General features: G+C 40.0%; 1 protein-coding gene across 2 annotated transcripts in view; it reads right to left on the reverse strand.

Annotated features, from left to right (window-relative positions):
* The window catches only part of LOC125461583 (cadherin-4-like), a 657,666-nt gene that overhangs the window by 99,090 nt on the left and 541,883 nt on the right, over positions 1-16,693 (reverse strand). For both annotated transcript variants that reach the window (XM_059652819.1, XM_059652818.1), the window contains one exon: positions 9,880-10,052. In XM_059652819.1, coding sequence (XP_059508802.1) covers positions 9,880-10,052 — 173 coding nt within the window. The remainder of the gene's footprint in view (positions 1-9,879; positions 10,053-16,693) is intronic.

Genomic DNA, 16,693 nt, shown 5'->3' on the forward strand with positions numbered 1-16,693 from the left:
AACCGAAAAAGCTGAGGATCCACAAGCTGCCATGAGAATTACTCATTGCCAAATACTGGGTCCGATCTTTGACAGCAGGATCAAACAGGTCAAGCTTCCCAAATAACAGCTTTATGCTAGAAATGCTTACCCTAATTGAAAGATGACTGTTGCAAGTGAATTTCTTCAGCCTGCTTTTCTCTCATTGCCTGAAATACTCAGGGAGGCTGGAATCCCATCACCATGTCACCTTTTGTTTACAAATGGAGAGTCCTTGATGTTGACCCAGCTTCCTCAGAGCTAGCGTTCAGAATTATCAGAACCTCTGACACAAGGTATAGAGCTGGATGAACACAGCAGGCCAAGCAGCATCAGAGGAGCAGGAAGGCTGATGTTTTGGCCCTAGACCCTTCTTCAGAAATTTTTTTTTCTGAAGAAGGGTCTAGGCCCGAAATGTCAGCCTTTCTGCTCCTCTGATGCTGCTTGGCCTGCTGTGTTCATTGAGCTCTACACCTTGTTATCTCAGATTCTCCAGCATCTGCAGTTCCTACTATCTCAGAACCTCTGACACTTCTGTTTATGTCTGTCAGTTAGGGCTTGCTAATATTCTATGAGGTCTACATGGCTGACCTTGTTACAATCACTATAGAATTATAGTTTTCTTTTCAGCTATGGCTATGCTCTGAGAAAAAGATGATGATACTATCAATATACACAATTCAGGATCCTGCAAGGATATACTTCACAATGACTGAATCGGAAAACTAGAAGTGAAAGCAAGAAATCATCTGCAAATCCTCACTGGCAAGTTATTTTTTTCTTGTAAAGAGCCACATTTGTGATAAAATCAAATTCTCAGGTGACTGGCATACGATGAAAAGGAGGCAATGTGAATGAGGAACAGCAAATTGCTGATTTGTCTCATCTACATCGACAAAAATGTTTATGCCAACAAGGTTTGAATTGTACCCTACAACATTCCATTAAAATAGTTGGTTTTTTTTGCGAATGTACAAGTGAATTTATTAAGGTTGTGGCCTTTTTCATGTGTGGTCATGCATGCAAGGTAATTTCAAGGACCACTGTTATATGTGGCCTGCATGGAATCTTACATTTTATCGCACAGCTTAGAACAAACATTGGTTCAAATATAACATAATGGTCAGATCCTGCACTCCTGGCCTTTTCTCGAGTTCAGAAGATTGAGGGGCGATTTCATCACGTGTTAAAAACATTAAAGGATATTCTATCAGGCAATTTAAATTTAAGTCAATAGGACTCTAATTATCTCGCTCAGCTACTTAATGCAAAAGGTAATCCGCTTCTCTAATGAGACAATCCTATGGTGCAAAAATAAACAGTTTTAAGAATTTATGAAGACATTTCAAATGCTCACATTTTATTTCTGTTCGATAGTCTTTTCCACCAGCTTTCATTTCCATTCTATTATGTCTTTTAAAAGTTAGTGATGTTTATGTGAACCAGTTTGAGGTAGTTTTAATATAATGATATTACAGTTCTGCAAAAAAAGCTCTCAGAACTAGTATAGCACAGAATGAGGCCATTTGACCCCTCATGTCTTTATTGGCTCTTCGAGAGAGGCATTCACCTTGGGCTTCTCCTCCACCTTCTCCACTCAGCCACCTGCAATCTTCCTTTTTAAATAATAATCTATGTCCCTCTCAAATGCCTTGATTGGTTGCCTGTACTACATTCTCAAGCAATGCTTTAAAGATACTAACAACATGCTGACAATGACAATACAGACAACGTCTCTTTTGCAATTACATAAAATCTATGCTTTCTTGTTCTTAATCCTTCCTCCAATGTGAATTTTATTTTTCCTCTCTCTGCTATGACCAGACTCCTGGTGATTTCAAAAATCTCTATGAATCAGCTCACAAACTTCTTTTCCTAATGGAAAACTGTTCCAGTTTTTCCAATCCATTCGGGTGATTGATGATACTCATTCCTAGGACAATTTTCATACAATTTCTGTACATTTCTAATGCCTGTACATTTGCCCTAATCTATGAAGCCCAGATCTGTGTGCAATACTCCAGTTGAGGCTGAATCACTGTTCTTTACAATTCAAACAGATTTCTTTGCTTTTGTGCTCTACATATTAATAAAGCCTATGGCGCTATATAATTTATTAACCTTACTCTCAATTTGGCTTTCTACCTTCAATAATTTATGTTCTTATAAAACCATTCCTTATATTGAAAAAGATATTGTTTCATACTAGGTTGAAACAATTGATAGATTTTTAAATGACTGAACATCGGCATTTCAGCGAGGTAAACAGCAGCTTTTGAGACAACCAATTTTTTGCTTAACTGTGCCTTACAAACTTCAAAGTTATGAAAAACAGAGTCAAATTGTCTATCAGAATCAATGAGGGACTATCACCTTAGAGAAATTGAGAATTACACCATCTCCTGAAACACTTTTAAAACATCTAACCAATCATTTATGTATTCAATTGGGGTAGGACCATGTGGCTGTTTGCAAACACTGGACAATGGTCTATGGTTGAAGATGGAATACCGCTAGCCATAATCCAACCATGTCTGAACTATGGACCTGGAATCAATATGTCATGGCTATATTTGGGTAACTGATTAGTTGGTAAGACAAGATTATGTGATGAGCCAACTAATGCTATTTTACGTTTTAAGAAACTGCTTTTGTCCAAGCCAGAGATCAGAAGAAGAGGTGGTGTAGAAGGAGGAGGAACCCAAGTAGAAAGAATCTTTTTCTTACTGCATCCATCCTGCAAACTTGAGCCCTGCCTTTTGGTTAACCATTATGGCATAGAATCATACAGGTTTACAACATGGGAACAGGCCCTTCAGCCCAACTTGTCCGTGCTGCCCAGATTTCACAATTGGTCTAGGCCAATCTGTGTTTGTTCCATATCCCTCCGCACCTATCTCATCCATGTACCTGTCAAAATGTTTCTTAAATGGCAAAATTGTACTCACCTCCAAACTATCTCTGGTAGCCTGTTCCAAATGCTTACCACCCTGTGTGGAAAAATTGCCCCTCTGGACCCTTTTGTATTTCTCTGCTCTCACTTTAAACCTCTGCCCTCTAATTTTGGACTTCCCCGTGCCATGGGGAAAAAAAAAAGAGTTGCCTATGTACCTTATCTGTGACTCTCATGATTTTACACACCGCTACAAGGGTACCCTCAGTCGCCTAAGCTCCAGGGAAGAAAGTCCCAGCCTATCCAGCATAAAAAAATCAACCAAACAGCAAATGACTTCATAAGGAAAGTTAAATCATAATCAACATCTTCGAATCATCTGATCCATAATCCAGAAATAACCTTGAGTCCAGTCCGAAACTAGCCAAGGCTTCAACTTATGAAGCCCACATATAATTCACTTATCTGAACTTTAAAAACATCTTGATCTATGCTCCTACTTGGCAACTTACGTGTAAATGCGCACACTGTTGAATGCATGTGAGAGAGTTGCAGGATTATTTTTTTTAAATTTAGAACAGGTATCATATACAATTAATATTACTTTCTTTTCTTTTAGAAGAGACATGTGAATTCCTAACTGTATAAGCCTTACACAGTCGAAAAACATAAGCACTCCCTGAATTGGCCGCTGTTACTTAAGTTAAAATCTGTTGTGCACAAAACCGAACTAGGAGAAGAGGTGAACCATTCGACTCTGTCAGCTGATTATAAAACATGTACATAAACATTCAGGTCACTTTGCTCCTTTGCCCCCTTTGAAATTGGACCATTCATTTTATATTGCTTTGTCATATTCTTCCTGACAAAAAATGAATGCCTTTGCTGCTCTGCGCTAAATTTCATCTGTCACTGTTCCACCCTTTCCATCAACATTTGTCCTTTTGAAGTTATATACCATCCACCTTCTAAGTGGTTTACAATGTTTCCAAGTTTTGAACCTTTCACAAAATATGAAATTGTGCCCTTTGCATTTCTCAATCAGGAACAGCAAGAGGTTTCTGGGAAACTCCACTGCAAACCTCTTCCTAGTCTAAAAAACATCCATCAGCCATTACTCTGTTTCGACTGGACTGCATGAGCTTTAACTATGCCTACACTTCTTGGTGTGACAGTTTATTAAATGTGTTTGGAAATCCATACGCAATACATCAGACTGATCAGCTATAGTCTTATTGAATGACAGGGCAGGTCTGAGGAGACAAATGGTCTACAACTGCTCTAATTTCTTACATTCCAACATTAACATTACTATCCTCACCAAATGTTACTGTCAACAAAAAAAAATGGCAAGTTAGCTCAACATGATTTTCTCTTAAATTCCAACTGTTTTTTTCCGTAATAAATCCACATTTGTGCAAATTACTATTAATTTTGTCTAAAGTATTAGTTTCCAAAAGTTCCCCATCACTGAGATTAAACTGACTGACCTGTAATTGCTTAGCTTATCTTTTACTCCCTTCTTGAACAAGTGTTTACAATATCCAGTCTTTTGGAACCACCTCAGAATCTCAGGAAGACTGGAAAATTATGGTCAGGGTGTCTGTAATTTCCACTCTCACTTCCCTCAGTATTCTTAGATGGGTCACCCCAAGTACTGGTGATCAGACAACCTATTCATTACTCCATGTTGATCAATTTTAAACCTTTCAAGTATCTGAATGATGTCCTTTTTCACTGTGACCTCCCCAGCATCTTTTTCCTTGTTACCATAAAACCTCAGCCTTGTTTCCTGCCTTCATGTGTAACTCTCCTTTTTCAGTCCTTAATGTGTTTCACACTTCCTTTTACTGTGCATATCATATTAGTTTACCTTCTTTAATCAATAGGCTTTCTTTTATCAATATGTCAGATGATTATTGATGATTGCACATTGCTCACTTCACCATTTGTAGCTCATCAGGTAATGAAATAATCTATGCCTACATGTAACAGGATCTCACCAATTATCAGACTTGGGCTCATAAGGGACAAGTATCAAGCAATGATCATTTCCAAGAGAAAATAACTATCTTTCCTTGACATTCAAAAGCTTAACTAATTCCCATGTCATCAAATCCTGGGGATTATTTCTGACTAGAAACTTAACTCAATCAGTTGTATAAATCCTGTGCTTACAAAAGAAAGTCAGAGGCTGGGAATTTTGCAGTAAATTACCTCCTGACTCTCCAAAGCCGGTTCACAATCTACAAGGTATGAAGAAAGTGATCAAATTGTCTCCATGTTCCTGGATGAGTGCAGCTCCAACAACACTAAAGACATTCAACACGATTCTGGATAAAGCTGCCCATTTGATTAGCACTGCATCCAACAATTTAAATAGTCACTCCGTGCACCATTGATGCACCTTTAGGTTGCACTGCAGTCATTCACCAAGGTTTCTTCAGCCGGTACCACCTCGGAGAACAAGGACAAATGCTAATGGAACACAACCATCAGCTATCTCCTCCAAGCTTCACATTATCCTGATTTGCAACTATATTGATGTTATTTCACTGCTGCTAGGCCAAAACCGGTCTCCATCTCTGGTGACCTCCTTGAAACTGACATCCATTTCAAGCCCACTGACTCCCACTGCTACCTGGGCTACACCTCCTCTCACCCACCTTCCTGCAAGAATGCAATCCCCTACTCCCAATTCCTCTGCCTCTGCAGCGTCTGCTCCCAAGATGGGACGTTGAACTCCGAGCATTCCAGATGTGCTGCTAGTTCAAGAACTGTAACTTACTTCCTCCTCTGATGATCAAAAACGCCCCCAACTACATCTCTTGTGTTTCCCGCACTTCTGCCCTCACAGCCCTTCCTCCAACAGAAATAAAGACAGAATCCTCCTTGTCCTAACATATCACCCCACCAACTTCCACATCCAGCATATCATTCTCCACCACTTCTGCCACCTGCAATCCAGCCCCACAACCAAAGACATATTTCCCTCCCTGCCCCTATCTGCCTTTCCCAGGGCCACTCCGTCCATGAATCCCTCGTCTGCTCCACACTCCTGACTAACCCTACCACACCCAACACCTTTCCCTGCCACCTCAGGAAGTGTTGCACCTGCTCCTGCCCCTGCCCCTCCCACCCTCACCTCCATTCAAGGCCCAAATCAGACCTTTCATATCTGCTAAGGATTCACCTGCACATCCGTCAGCTTGGTCTACTGCATCCACTGCTCCCGATATGGTCTCTACATCGGTGAGGCCAAGTGGAGTTCTGGAGACCATTTCGTAGAGCAACTGCACTCTGTTTGCAATAAATGACAAACCTTTCAGCTGCCAACCATTCTAACTCCTCCTCCCACTCCCTGGGTGACATGTCCATCATGGGCCTGCTCAGTGTCACAATGATGCCACCCGCAAACTGGAGGAACAACACCTCATATTCCACCTCGGGGGCGTACAGCCCAATAGCCTAAACATGGAATTGAACAGTGTTAAAACCTCCGCACCTCTAGGCCCATCCTATATCCAACCCTCCCTCTCATCCCTACCTCCTTGAACTGACACATCCTGTCCATCTTCTTTTTGCCCCACCCATCGCACTGACCAATCCCTACCACTGCCTACCTGCACTCACCTATCACCATCCCACCTACCTTTTCCAAGCCCCGCCCCTCAACTGTCTCTTTATTTCCCAGCGCCCTTTCCCCGCCCCATTTCTGAAGAAGGGTCCCAACCTGAACCGCCAACTTTCCTGCTCCTCTGATGCTGCCTGGCCTCTGCATTCCTCCAACTCCACACTGTGTTGTCTCTGACTCCGGCATCTGCAGCTCTTGCTATCTCTGAGTGACTCAAAACCTGTAGTTGCTTTATAATAACACTATGGGTGTACCTGATGCCCATGGGCTGTAGTACATAGAACATAGAACAGTACAGGCCCTTCGGCCTATTATGTTGTGCCGAACTTTTACCCTAATCCTAAGGTCTATCTAACCTCCACTCCTACCTTATACTATCATCCATATGCCTATCTAAGAGCCACTTAAATGCCCCTAATGAGGCATTTTGTCCACCCTCTCCAGCAATACATTCCACACCCCAACCACTGTCTGAGTAAAGAAGCTACCTCTGATGTCTCCCCTGTATCTTCCTCCACTCACTTTAAAACTATGCCCCCTCATAATAGCTACCTCCACCCTAGGAAACAGTTTCTATCTATCTACTCAATCTGTACCTCTGATCATTTTGTACACCTCTATCAAGTCACCTCTCATCCTTTGTCGTTCTCAAGAGAGAAGCCGTCGTGCTCTCAACCTTTCCTCGTAAGACCTTCCATCCATTCTCGGCAACATCTCCTCTGCACCTTTTCCAACGCCTCCACGTCCTTCCTGTAATGAGTCAACGAACTGGACGCAATACTCTAGATGTGGCCGAACCAGGCTTTTGTATAGCTGGAGCATAACTTCATGGCTCTTGAACTTGATCCCTCTATTAATGAAAGCTAACATGCCATGTGCCTTCTTAACAATTCTATCCACCTGAGTGGCAGCTTTGTGGGAACTGGGAACTGGGATCTCTGAAAAAGAGCCCCAAAATCCCTCTGCTCCTCCACACTGCCAAGAATCTTTCCATTAACCCTTCCAAAATGAATCACCTCACACTTTTCAGGGTTTAAACTCCATCTATCACTTCTCAGCCCAGTTCTGCATCCTATCAATGTCCCTTCGTAATCTAGAACAGCCCTCCGCACTGTCCACAATGCAACTCACCTTCGTATCTTCTGCGAATTTGCTACTCCACCCTTCCACTCCTTCATCCAAATCATTTACAAAAATCACAAATAGAAAAGGACCAAGGACAGATCCTTGTGGTACACCACTCATCCCACATGAGCACCATGTTAAATATTTTCCATTCACTACCACCCTTTGTCTTCTAAGGGTCAGGCAATTCTGAATCCAATCTGCCACATTTCCCCTATCCCATGCCTCCTTACCTGCTGCCTGAGCCTACCATGGGGAACCTTTATCAAATGCCTTACTTAAATCCATGTATACCACATCCACTGCTCTACCTTCATCCATGTATTTCGTCACCTCTTCAAAGAATTCAATAAGGTTTGTGAGGCATGATCTATCCCTCACAAATCAATGTTGACTGTCACGAATCAAACTGTGCTTTTCCAAGTGCTGATAAATCCTATCTCTCAGAGCGGTTTCCAATAATTTGCCCACCTCTGATGTAAGACGAACTGACCTGTAATTTCTGGGGTTATCCCTATTCCTTTTTTTGAACAAGGGAATGACGTTTGCCTCTCTCCAGTCTTCTGGCACTACACCCTTGGTCAGTGAGGACGAAAAGAATGTCGCCAAAGGCCCTGTGATCTCTTTCCTCATTTTCCATAGAATTCTTGGATAAATCCCATCAGGCCCGGGGGACTTATCTATCTTCAGCTTCCTCAAAATTCATATCACATCTTCCTTACTAATATCGACCTTCTCTAGCCTACCAGCCTGTTTCACATTGTCCTCCTCTACAACTAGTAGCTAAAGGCAGCAGCTCATCACTACCTTCTCGAGGATAAGTATAGATGAACAACAAATGCTAGTCTAGCCAGCAACTCGCATATCCTGTGAGAGATTTTTTAAAAAAAATTATCACCAAATTTTCTCCCAACTGTCATCATCCAATCACTTTTCCATCCTCCATATCATGTAATACGTTCACGAGTAATACCGTCTCAATTACTCCTCTCCATCACTACTCCCACCAACCACCTGATCATCTCCTGTCTCTCCTGATCTCCCCCACTTTTCCCACCTTGTCATTATGGAAATCCTAACCCTCTCTGAAGTAAAATCACTTCAGGCAATTTCAAAGCAATGTCTTCTGGATATTGATACATTCTATGACTTGGGCTGCAAGTGGCAATCCAGAAAGGCTTGTCCAGGATTCAGTTACAGCAAAGCTTGCACTCACGTTCAATGAATGTCCCAAAGTGGGAAACGTACTCCTTGAGCAATTCAATTGATCACTTCTGGCAAGTTATGAGTACTTCCTGCTTTTCTTTCAGCACAGTTAGCGTTGAAAATTATAGATCACATTAAAAAATCATAAATGGTGCAACAGAGTAAAAGTAATTTTTCCATTGATGGTCACAAGGGAAATTATTGCTCATACTATATTCAAACTACATTCCTAAGTCACAAAATTTGCGAGTTTATGGTAGAATCATTTGGTCTTTTTTTCTTCTCAGAGGATTTGCTTGAATCATCCTGTTTAAATTTTCCATCTCAAAAAAATCTGATGAAAGTTTGTGTAATTTTGTATATATCAAAGACTGAAAACATAACCTTCATCAAAGTATTTCTGCTGGCATGACTCCATTCCTCATTCATGTTTTGACTAACATGTTGTGATAGCTAAATGCTATTCTAGAGAGAATGGGAACTCCTATTTTGAAGGAATATTTTTGCTGTTGCATTTCTTTAATTAAAATAGATCCACAGAATGTGGAAATCTTTACCATGTCCAGACCAATAGGATATATTGTGTGAAATCAAACCTACACTTTAAGTAAAATGTATTTAAACTAATAAAGTAATTGATCTGCAACAGTGAAATACTATAGAATGTTAATAGCCTGGAATTTTGTGGATTCACAATATTTGCTGATTGTCCTATTACTTACCTCCCACTCAGCTCCAATTCTTTGGTGTGTTGATGGCAAATTAAATCTTGATTATTGGATAGTTTTGTTGTATGGGCTTATTGCCGGAGAAATGAGATGCCGTAACATTAATGGAATGAGAAATATTTTCGTTCTGATACTCTGGAATAAATTCACATTCTAGTCTTCAAAGTCAAAGGCAGAACACAAGAATACCAAAAATATTCAATCTAAATGAGTAATCAGACCACAATGTTGAAATGGTTTAACGTTCAAAGAAGAAATAAAACCAAAGAGCTCACCTCTCGGTCAAGTCCAGCAGCTACGGTAACAATATCTCCATTCTCACTGTTGATGGTGAACATATTTGGTGATGGGCTGATGGGAGACTGGGACAAGATTCGATATCTCACCATACCATTGGCTGTAGTTGGGTCATCAGCATCATTGGCAGTTACTGTCATGACATACGAACCTAACAATAAATAGTACATGAGTGCCAGTAAAATCTTCCCTCATAAACTTAGATAGCATTCATTGCAATTTGAAATTTTTAATGAACTACATTAATCATGAAGCATTTAAAATTTTACAGACCCTAGAAAATGCATGCTAAATTGGTAATTACGTTATTTAATTTAGCTGTATTCTCAGTGAACTTTGCATTGGAGAAAATCTACAGATTAATATTTTATTTGTTGCTAACTGCAACACAAGACCTTAGCGTCCAACCTGACTCTGCCATAAAATCAGTCAAAACAAACAGTAATTTCAAAAGATGAATGGCTAGTAACTGCACAAAACTACTTAGAGGACAAAACTCTTTTCTGTATTTCAGGAGGTCTCCAGGTGGCAATGAGCATAGATTTGGTCTAAAATTCATCTCTCTCCAGTGTGCTTTATACAGCCACCAAAAACACATTGGAAGTCACAAAGATTTATGAAATGTTTCAGGTCTGTACTCAAATAGAAAATTCATTCTAATCACATGCTGTGCAAAGTAGAATGTAAGAAAACCTGTGCAGTGTATTTGTTTCATATACCAGTATCGAAAATCTAGAAGCCGCTTATCATTGCTTTAAGCTCAAAATGCTATTGTCTGAGGGCAAATAGATTACTGTGTGAAGCCCTTTTTTTGGGAGTGCGACAAAAACTGTATCCAGTAACCTCCATAACAGAACAGGGGCAGAGAATGGATTAAAGCCAAGGTTTGAGACTGTAACACAACCGTTCATACAGATATCATTCAGGTGCAATTTTTTTAAAAATCCAGACAGCATTCTCATAGTACAGGATTCAATTGAGGATTAGTGGCCACTGGTCAAATCTCTAATAGAGTTCCATCGTGAAGAAGCTTAATTTGAATTATGGAAAGTATTAGTGGATGTCATCTGTGGCTCAGTTGACCACTCAGAAATAGGACAGCATTGTTCACAATACTGACAACACTTCAAAAACGCTATATGGGTTTTAAAGTACTCCTGGACATCCTGAAGCCATGAAAGATGCTATTTAAAACCGTGGTCAGGGATTTCCCCTTCTTTTGTAGGCTGAGCTGGTGATTGAGGTAAGAAAGACTGCAAATTTTCCTGCAATCAGGCAGCTAATTGGCTGTTAGTGGATTTTGTTGCTAGAAGTCAGATCGGGAAGCTGGAAGTCCTGTCTGACTGGAGTGACCAGCAAATTAAAGGCCAACAGCTGCAGAACTCTGCAATGCCTGAGCAGAGGACCTAACTGTTGCAATTCCATCTCATGGTCTCCCAGAGGGCGAATCACTTCCAAGACAGGCAGGGCCTGTGTAGGAGAGATTCTGAGGTTGCAACTGGTGGTGTTAGAATGCCACACGGGTCAAAAATGAAAACCGGGCTGTGGCTGACGGCAACTATCCCCTGTCTTTGGGCTTGCATAAAGTAGTGAAAAAGATTGATGGAAACTCAACATCCCTCCCCAGCCCCGTCAAACTGACATTCTTCCCACATTGATTTATTAGCTGGGTGTGCCAACATTTTCTTGCTTCCCCTGGAGTTGAAGTCACTGAAGGATAGGGGAATGAGGACATTAAATGGTCATCACTTGAATATTTAAGGCCTGTAATAGACACAGGGCAGGAAAGTTAAGCTTCTGTTCCAGTCCAGAAATTCAAATGCGTTGTTGGATGAAGGTAGTAGGAATCTCACCGATGCTAATATGCCAGTCATCTTCTCCTCCTGCCGCCTTGCCCACCCACTCCTTTTAGTGAAAATTCCAAGTCTTTCCTTTTTTACAAATACACCTAACTCTGGACTATAACAAGCCTTAACCTAAGTGAATTACAAAACTATAATGCATTCCATGTTTGTTTTACCAATCTATCATCAGTTCTGCATGCCACAATTTGAACACAAAAGTCATAGTGAGTCAAGATGACTTAACAAAGACTCTGGATGTGAGTTTGCTCGCTGAGCTGGAAGGTTAGTTTTCAGACGTTTCGTCACCATTCTAGGTAACATCATCAGTGAGCCTCCGACGAAGCGCTGGTGTTATGTCCCGCTTTCTATTTATCTGGTTAGGTTTCCTTGGGTTGGTGATGTCATTTCCTGTTCTTTTTCTCAGGGGATGGTAGATTGGCTCCAAGTCAATGTGTTTGTTGATGGAATTCCGGTTGGAATGCCATGCTTCTAGGAATTCTCGTGCATGTCTCTGTTTGGCTTGTCCTAGGATGGATGTGTTGTCCCAATCAAAGTGGTGTCCTTCCTTATCTGTATGTAAGGATACGAGTGATAGTGGGTCATGTCGTTTTGTGGCTAGTTGATGTTCATGTATCCTGGTGGCTAGTTTTCTGCCAGTTTGTTCAATGTAGTGTTTGTCACAGTTCTTGCAAGGTATTTTGTAGATGACGTTCGTTTTATTTGTTATCTGTATAGGGTCTTTTAAGTTCATTAGCTGCTGTTTTAGTGTGTTGGTGGGTCCTATACAGACAACAAATAAAACGAACGTCATCTACAAAATACCTTGCAAGATCTGTGACAAACACTACATTGGACAAACTGGCAGGAAGCTAGCCACCAGGATACATGAACATCAACTAGCCATAAAACGACATGACCCACTATCACTCGTATCCTTACAAACAGATAAGGAAGGACACCACTTTGATTGGGACAACACATCCATCCTAGGACAAGCCAAACAGAGACATGCACGAGAATTCCTGGAAGCATGGCATTCCAACCGGAATTCCATCAACAAACACATTGACTTGGAGCCAATCTACCATCCCCTGAGAAAAAGAACAGGAAATGACATCACCAACCCGAGGAAACCTAACCAGATAAATAGAAAGCGGGACATAACACCAGTGCTTCGTCGGAGGCTCACTGATGATGATGTTACCTAGAATGGTGGCGAAATGTCTGAAAACTAACCTTCCAGCTCAGCGAGCAAACTCACATCCAGAACCTCAACCTGAGCTACAAATCTTCTCAAAACTCGTTAACAAAGACTATTGACTGAATTAACAGAATACAGCAAAAGACAATTGCATCAAATTATCAGTATTTTATTTCTTTCAATACAAAGTATGAGATCCTTTGATCCATATTCATTCTCCATTGCTCACATATATACACTGCTACACCAGTGCAAGTGGATGTCAGGAATTTGAATTGGTCTACAAAATTATTACTAATGTTTATTAAAAATCTGAACAACTTCAACCTTGTTACTTCATATAAATCAGTACAAAAATACAACTCTATGCCCTAAAGTATTAATTTCACAGCCCTTTAAATCACTATTCAATTATGAAACTAGTTCCAGTTATAATTGGCTTTCCACTCAAATCAGTGAGGCCAAAAATTTAAACCTTTTAATTTTCGTATGAATTTTAAGTACCTGGTTGCATCAGTGCATTAGCCCATGTTATTATTTCCTTGGGAGGATATGTTAGAGATACCACACCAGCTATTCACTATTTGGGTAATGAAATAGGGTAGTGCTGAACTGTTAAAAACAACCTCTCCTGGTTAATCTCTAGCTAATATGTCTCCAAAATATAAGCTCTCCAAGCAAAGTACTCATCAATCCACAGAAAAAAAAAAATACCATTACGCAGACAACTTCTTCTTACTGATCATAATATTCCAGTCATTCTCCTTTTCTTTGACTTTGCCAGCTCTTTATCTGTGATTGTGTAGACACAAGAACTGGGGCTACATCTGTCCAAATCAAAGATATTGGCCAGCATTTCAGTGGGGTTTATATCACAATTAGATTCAGCAGCAAGAAAGTGGAAACAAATGAAATCTGACAATACATATGCACAATTTTGTGCAGCACTCTTAGAAACATTGTTAAATTGATTACATATCACATTTGTTTCTAGAGCATAGAGCATAACAGCGTAGTACAGGCCCTTCAGCCCTCAATGTTGTGCTGACCTGTGAAACTAATCTGAAGCCCATCTAACTTACACTATTCCATTATCATCTCTATGTTTATCCAATGACCATTTAAATGCCCTCAAAGTTGGCGAGTCTACTACTGTTGCAGGCAGGACATTCCACGCCCTTACTACTCTGAGTAAAGAACCTACCTCTGACATTCTCCCTGTATCTATCACGCCTCAGTTTAAAGCTATGTCCCCTCGTGTTAGCCATCACCATCTGAGGAAAAAGGCTCTCACTGTCCACCCTATTTAATCCTCTGATCATCTTGTATGTCTTTATTAAGTAAACATATTGCAAGATTCTTGCTTTATCTCCATCTCTCACACCCACACCCCCACCCTACTTTAAAGTCCCAAAGATATTTTACAGGAAAGAAAATGTCAATGTTTCAGTTAGTGTGGAGATTTGTCAAGTTCCTTCTTGTTGTGCGATAATTTGTTAATAAAGATTGAGTTTTAAAATATGAGTTAATATTCCAAATAATCATGTAATATTGAAAGACACATACTTTAATGGAAACTGATGCCTTCCTAAAAAAGATGATAAACAACTTGCTTTCAGCTTTTTTTTTCTCCTGGGTCTAACAACCAGCTCTCAGACCTCTGCAGTTGTTTCTCAGGAAAGAACTATTAATAGGTACACAGGATGTAACAAAGGTGAATCATTCAATGTCTTGCCTCTATCCCAATTGAATAGATTCCACTGAGCACCTTCCACTGATGACACATTTGAAAGTGGGAGCTCTCTTTTCTGTGCAGCTAAGACACGTACTCAAAATGTATTGCCAATAGCATCTTGCTTATGCAGATTTTAAGGTGAAAATTTAAAGCTTTAGCCATAAATTTTTATGTACATACAAATTAGGAACAGCAGTTGGTCATTCAGCCCTTCAAGTCTGCTCCACCATTGGATAAGACCATGGCTAATCTGAATGTGACTTAAATTTTACTTTTCTTGCTCCTCTTAACACACCTTGTTTCTCTGGTTATTCATGAACCTACCTACTTCTGCTTTAAAAATATGCAGTTATCCTGCTTAATAAAGATAAATTCATTACTAAGGGGGCTCTCCTATGAGGGGCATGGACAAGAGATTCTGGCACAATGAGCGTAAATTTAGGATGGTTTGCTGTTTTCCTGGTGCTAGGATTAAGGACAACTCTAAACGTTTCAAACATATTGTTAAAAGTGAGATTGAGAAGCCAGAAATTATTGTACACATTGGTAGGAATGGTGTTTTTAGGGAAAAGATTAAAGCAGTGCAGCGTGAATTTAAGAGGTCAGGTAGAAGATTAAAATGTAGAACCTTGAAAGTAGTAATTTCTGGTTTACTCCCAGTGCCAAACTCAATAGTGGGAAGGAACAAAAGATTTAAGGAGATAAATCAATGGCAGAACAGTTGCGTATTATTCAGATTCAGGTTTTTGGACAATTGGAATGTCTTTTGGGATAGAAAATACCTGTTCAAGAAAGATGGGTCTAACCTCAGTTGGAAAAGGACCAATATCTTATCAGGGAGATTTGCTCATTCATTAAAGGAAAATTTATTCAGATAGAGATGGGGAGTGGAGGAATTCTTAGCAGCAGTGTAAACAGAACGTTTGAAAGGCAAGGTTCTGAAAGTGGGGAGTGCACATCAACTAGAAAAGAAAGAGAAGGGAGACGTCAGATTATGTACTAATTCTGAAGCTCTAAATGCAAGGGGTCGTACAGGTAAGGCTGACGAACTCAGGGCATGTTTAAGAATGTGGAATTGGGACATCATAGCTATTACAGAAACTTGGCTGAGAGATGGACAAGACTGGCAGCTCTATGATTAAGTCACATGGCACAATGTAACTATAAGCATCAAAATAAATAGTTAAAATTTAAAAAAAGTGATCACTTTAAAATTAGATGAACAAAGTGATGCCATTTTAAAAACTTAAAACAACAGATCAAAATTACTTATGTTACTTGGATAATGGTTTCAATGCAAAACTTGAAGAATTATATGTTAATCAATGAACTGGATAGATTTCATCATTATCTTCCCTTATCTTTCTTTTCTAGTTGATGTGCACTCCCCACTTTCAGGACCTTGCCATTCAAACGTTCTGTTTACACTGCTGCTTAGAATTCCTCCACTCCCCATCTCTATCTGAATAAATTTCAGCATTACTAACGACATCACTAGATTGACAGTGCCATTCTCAGGTGTACATTATCATCAATGTATCAAGGTCTGAAAATGTTCTCTGGAACATGAGCAAGTCTTCTGGTTAATAAATCACGTATTACTCAACAATGGAACAACATTCCTTAGGAAACAGCAAACAGCACAGCGAAAATATATAGAAATATTTGACAAGGCTTAGTGATTTACCAATATGTAAACTGACTTAATTGTGTACAATTCAAGAAGCCAAGATGGTGTTTGTTAATTGAAGACTTGATTTTTCAGAAGGTTCTACCTCACTTTGTTTCTATGACTTTATTGAAACAAAACAATTAAGTCAAAGGAAAGGTTAGACATGGCAGCGTGATGATTGGCACATTGTTAAGTTTGTTGCATTTGTCACCAGGCTTCATATCTATCTGCCATATCTCTGAGAAGAATTCGGTCCAGAGAAGCCGAAAATAAGGAAGAAAAAGGGAGTTGGGGAATATGGTCTTACTTATTTTATTAGATGAGATCATGAACGGTCAAA

This window comes from Stegostoma tigrinum, chromosome 19, assembly GCF_030684315.1.
Source record: "Stegostoma tigrinum isolate sSteTig4 chromosome 19, sSteTig4.hap1, whole genome shotgun sequence".
Taxonomy (NCBI): Eukaryota; Metazoa; Chordata; class Chondrichthyes; order Orectolobiformes; family Stegostomatidae; genus Stegostoma; species Stegostoma tigrinum.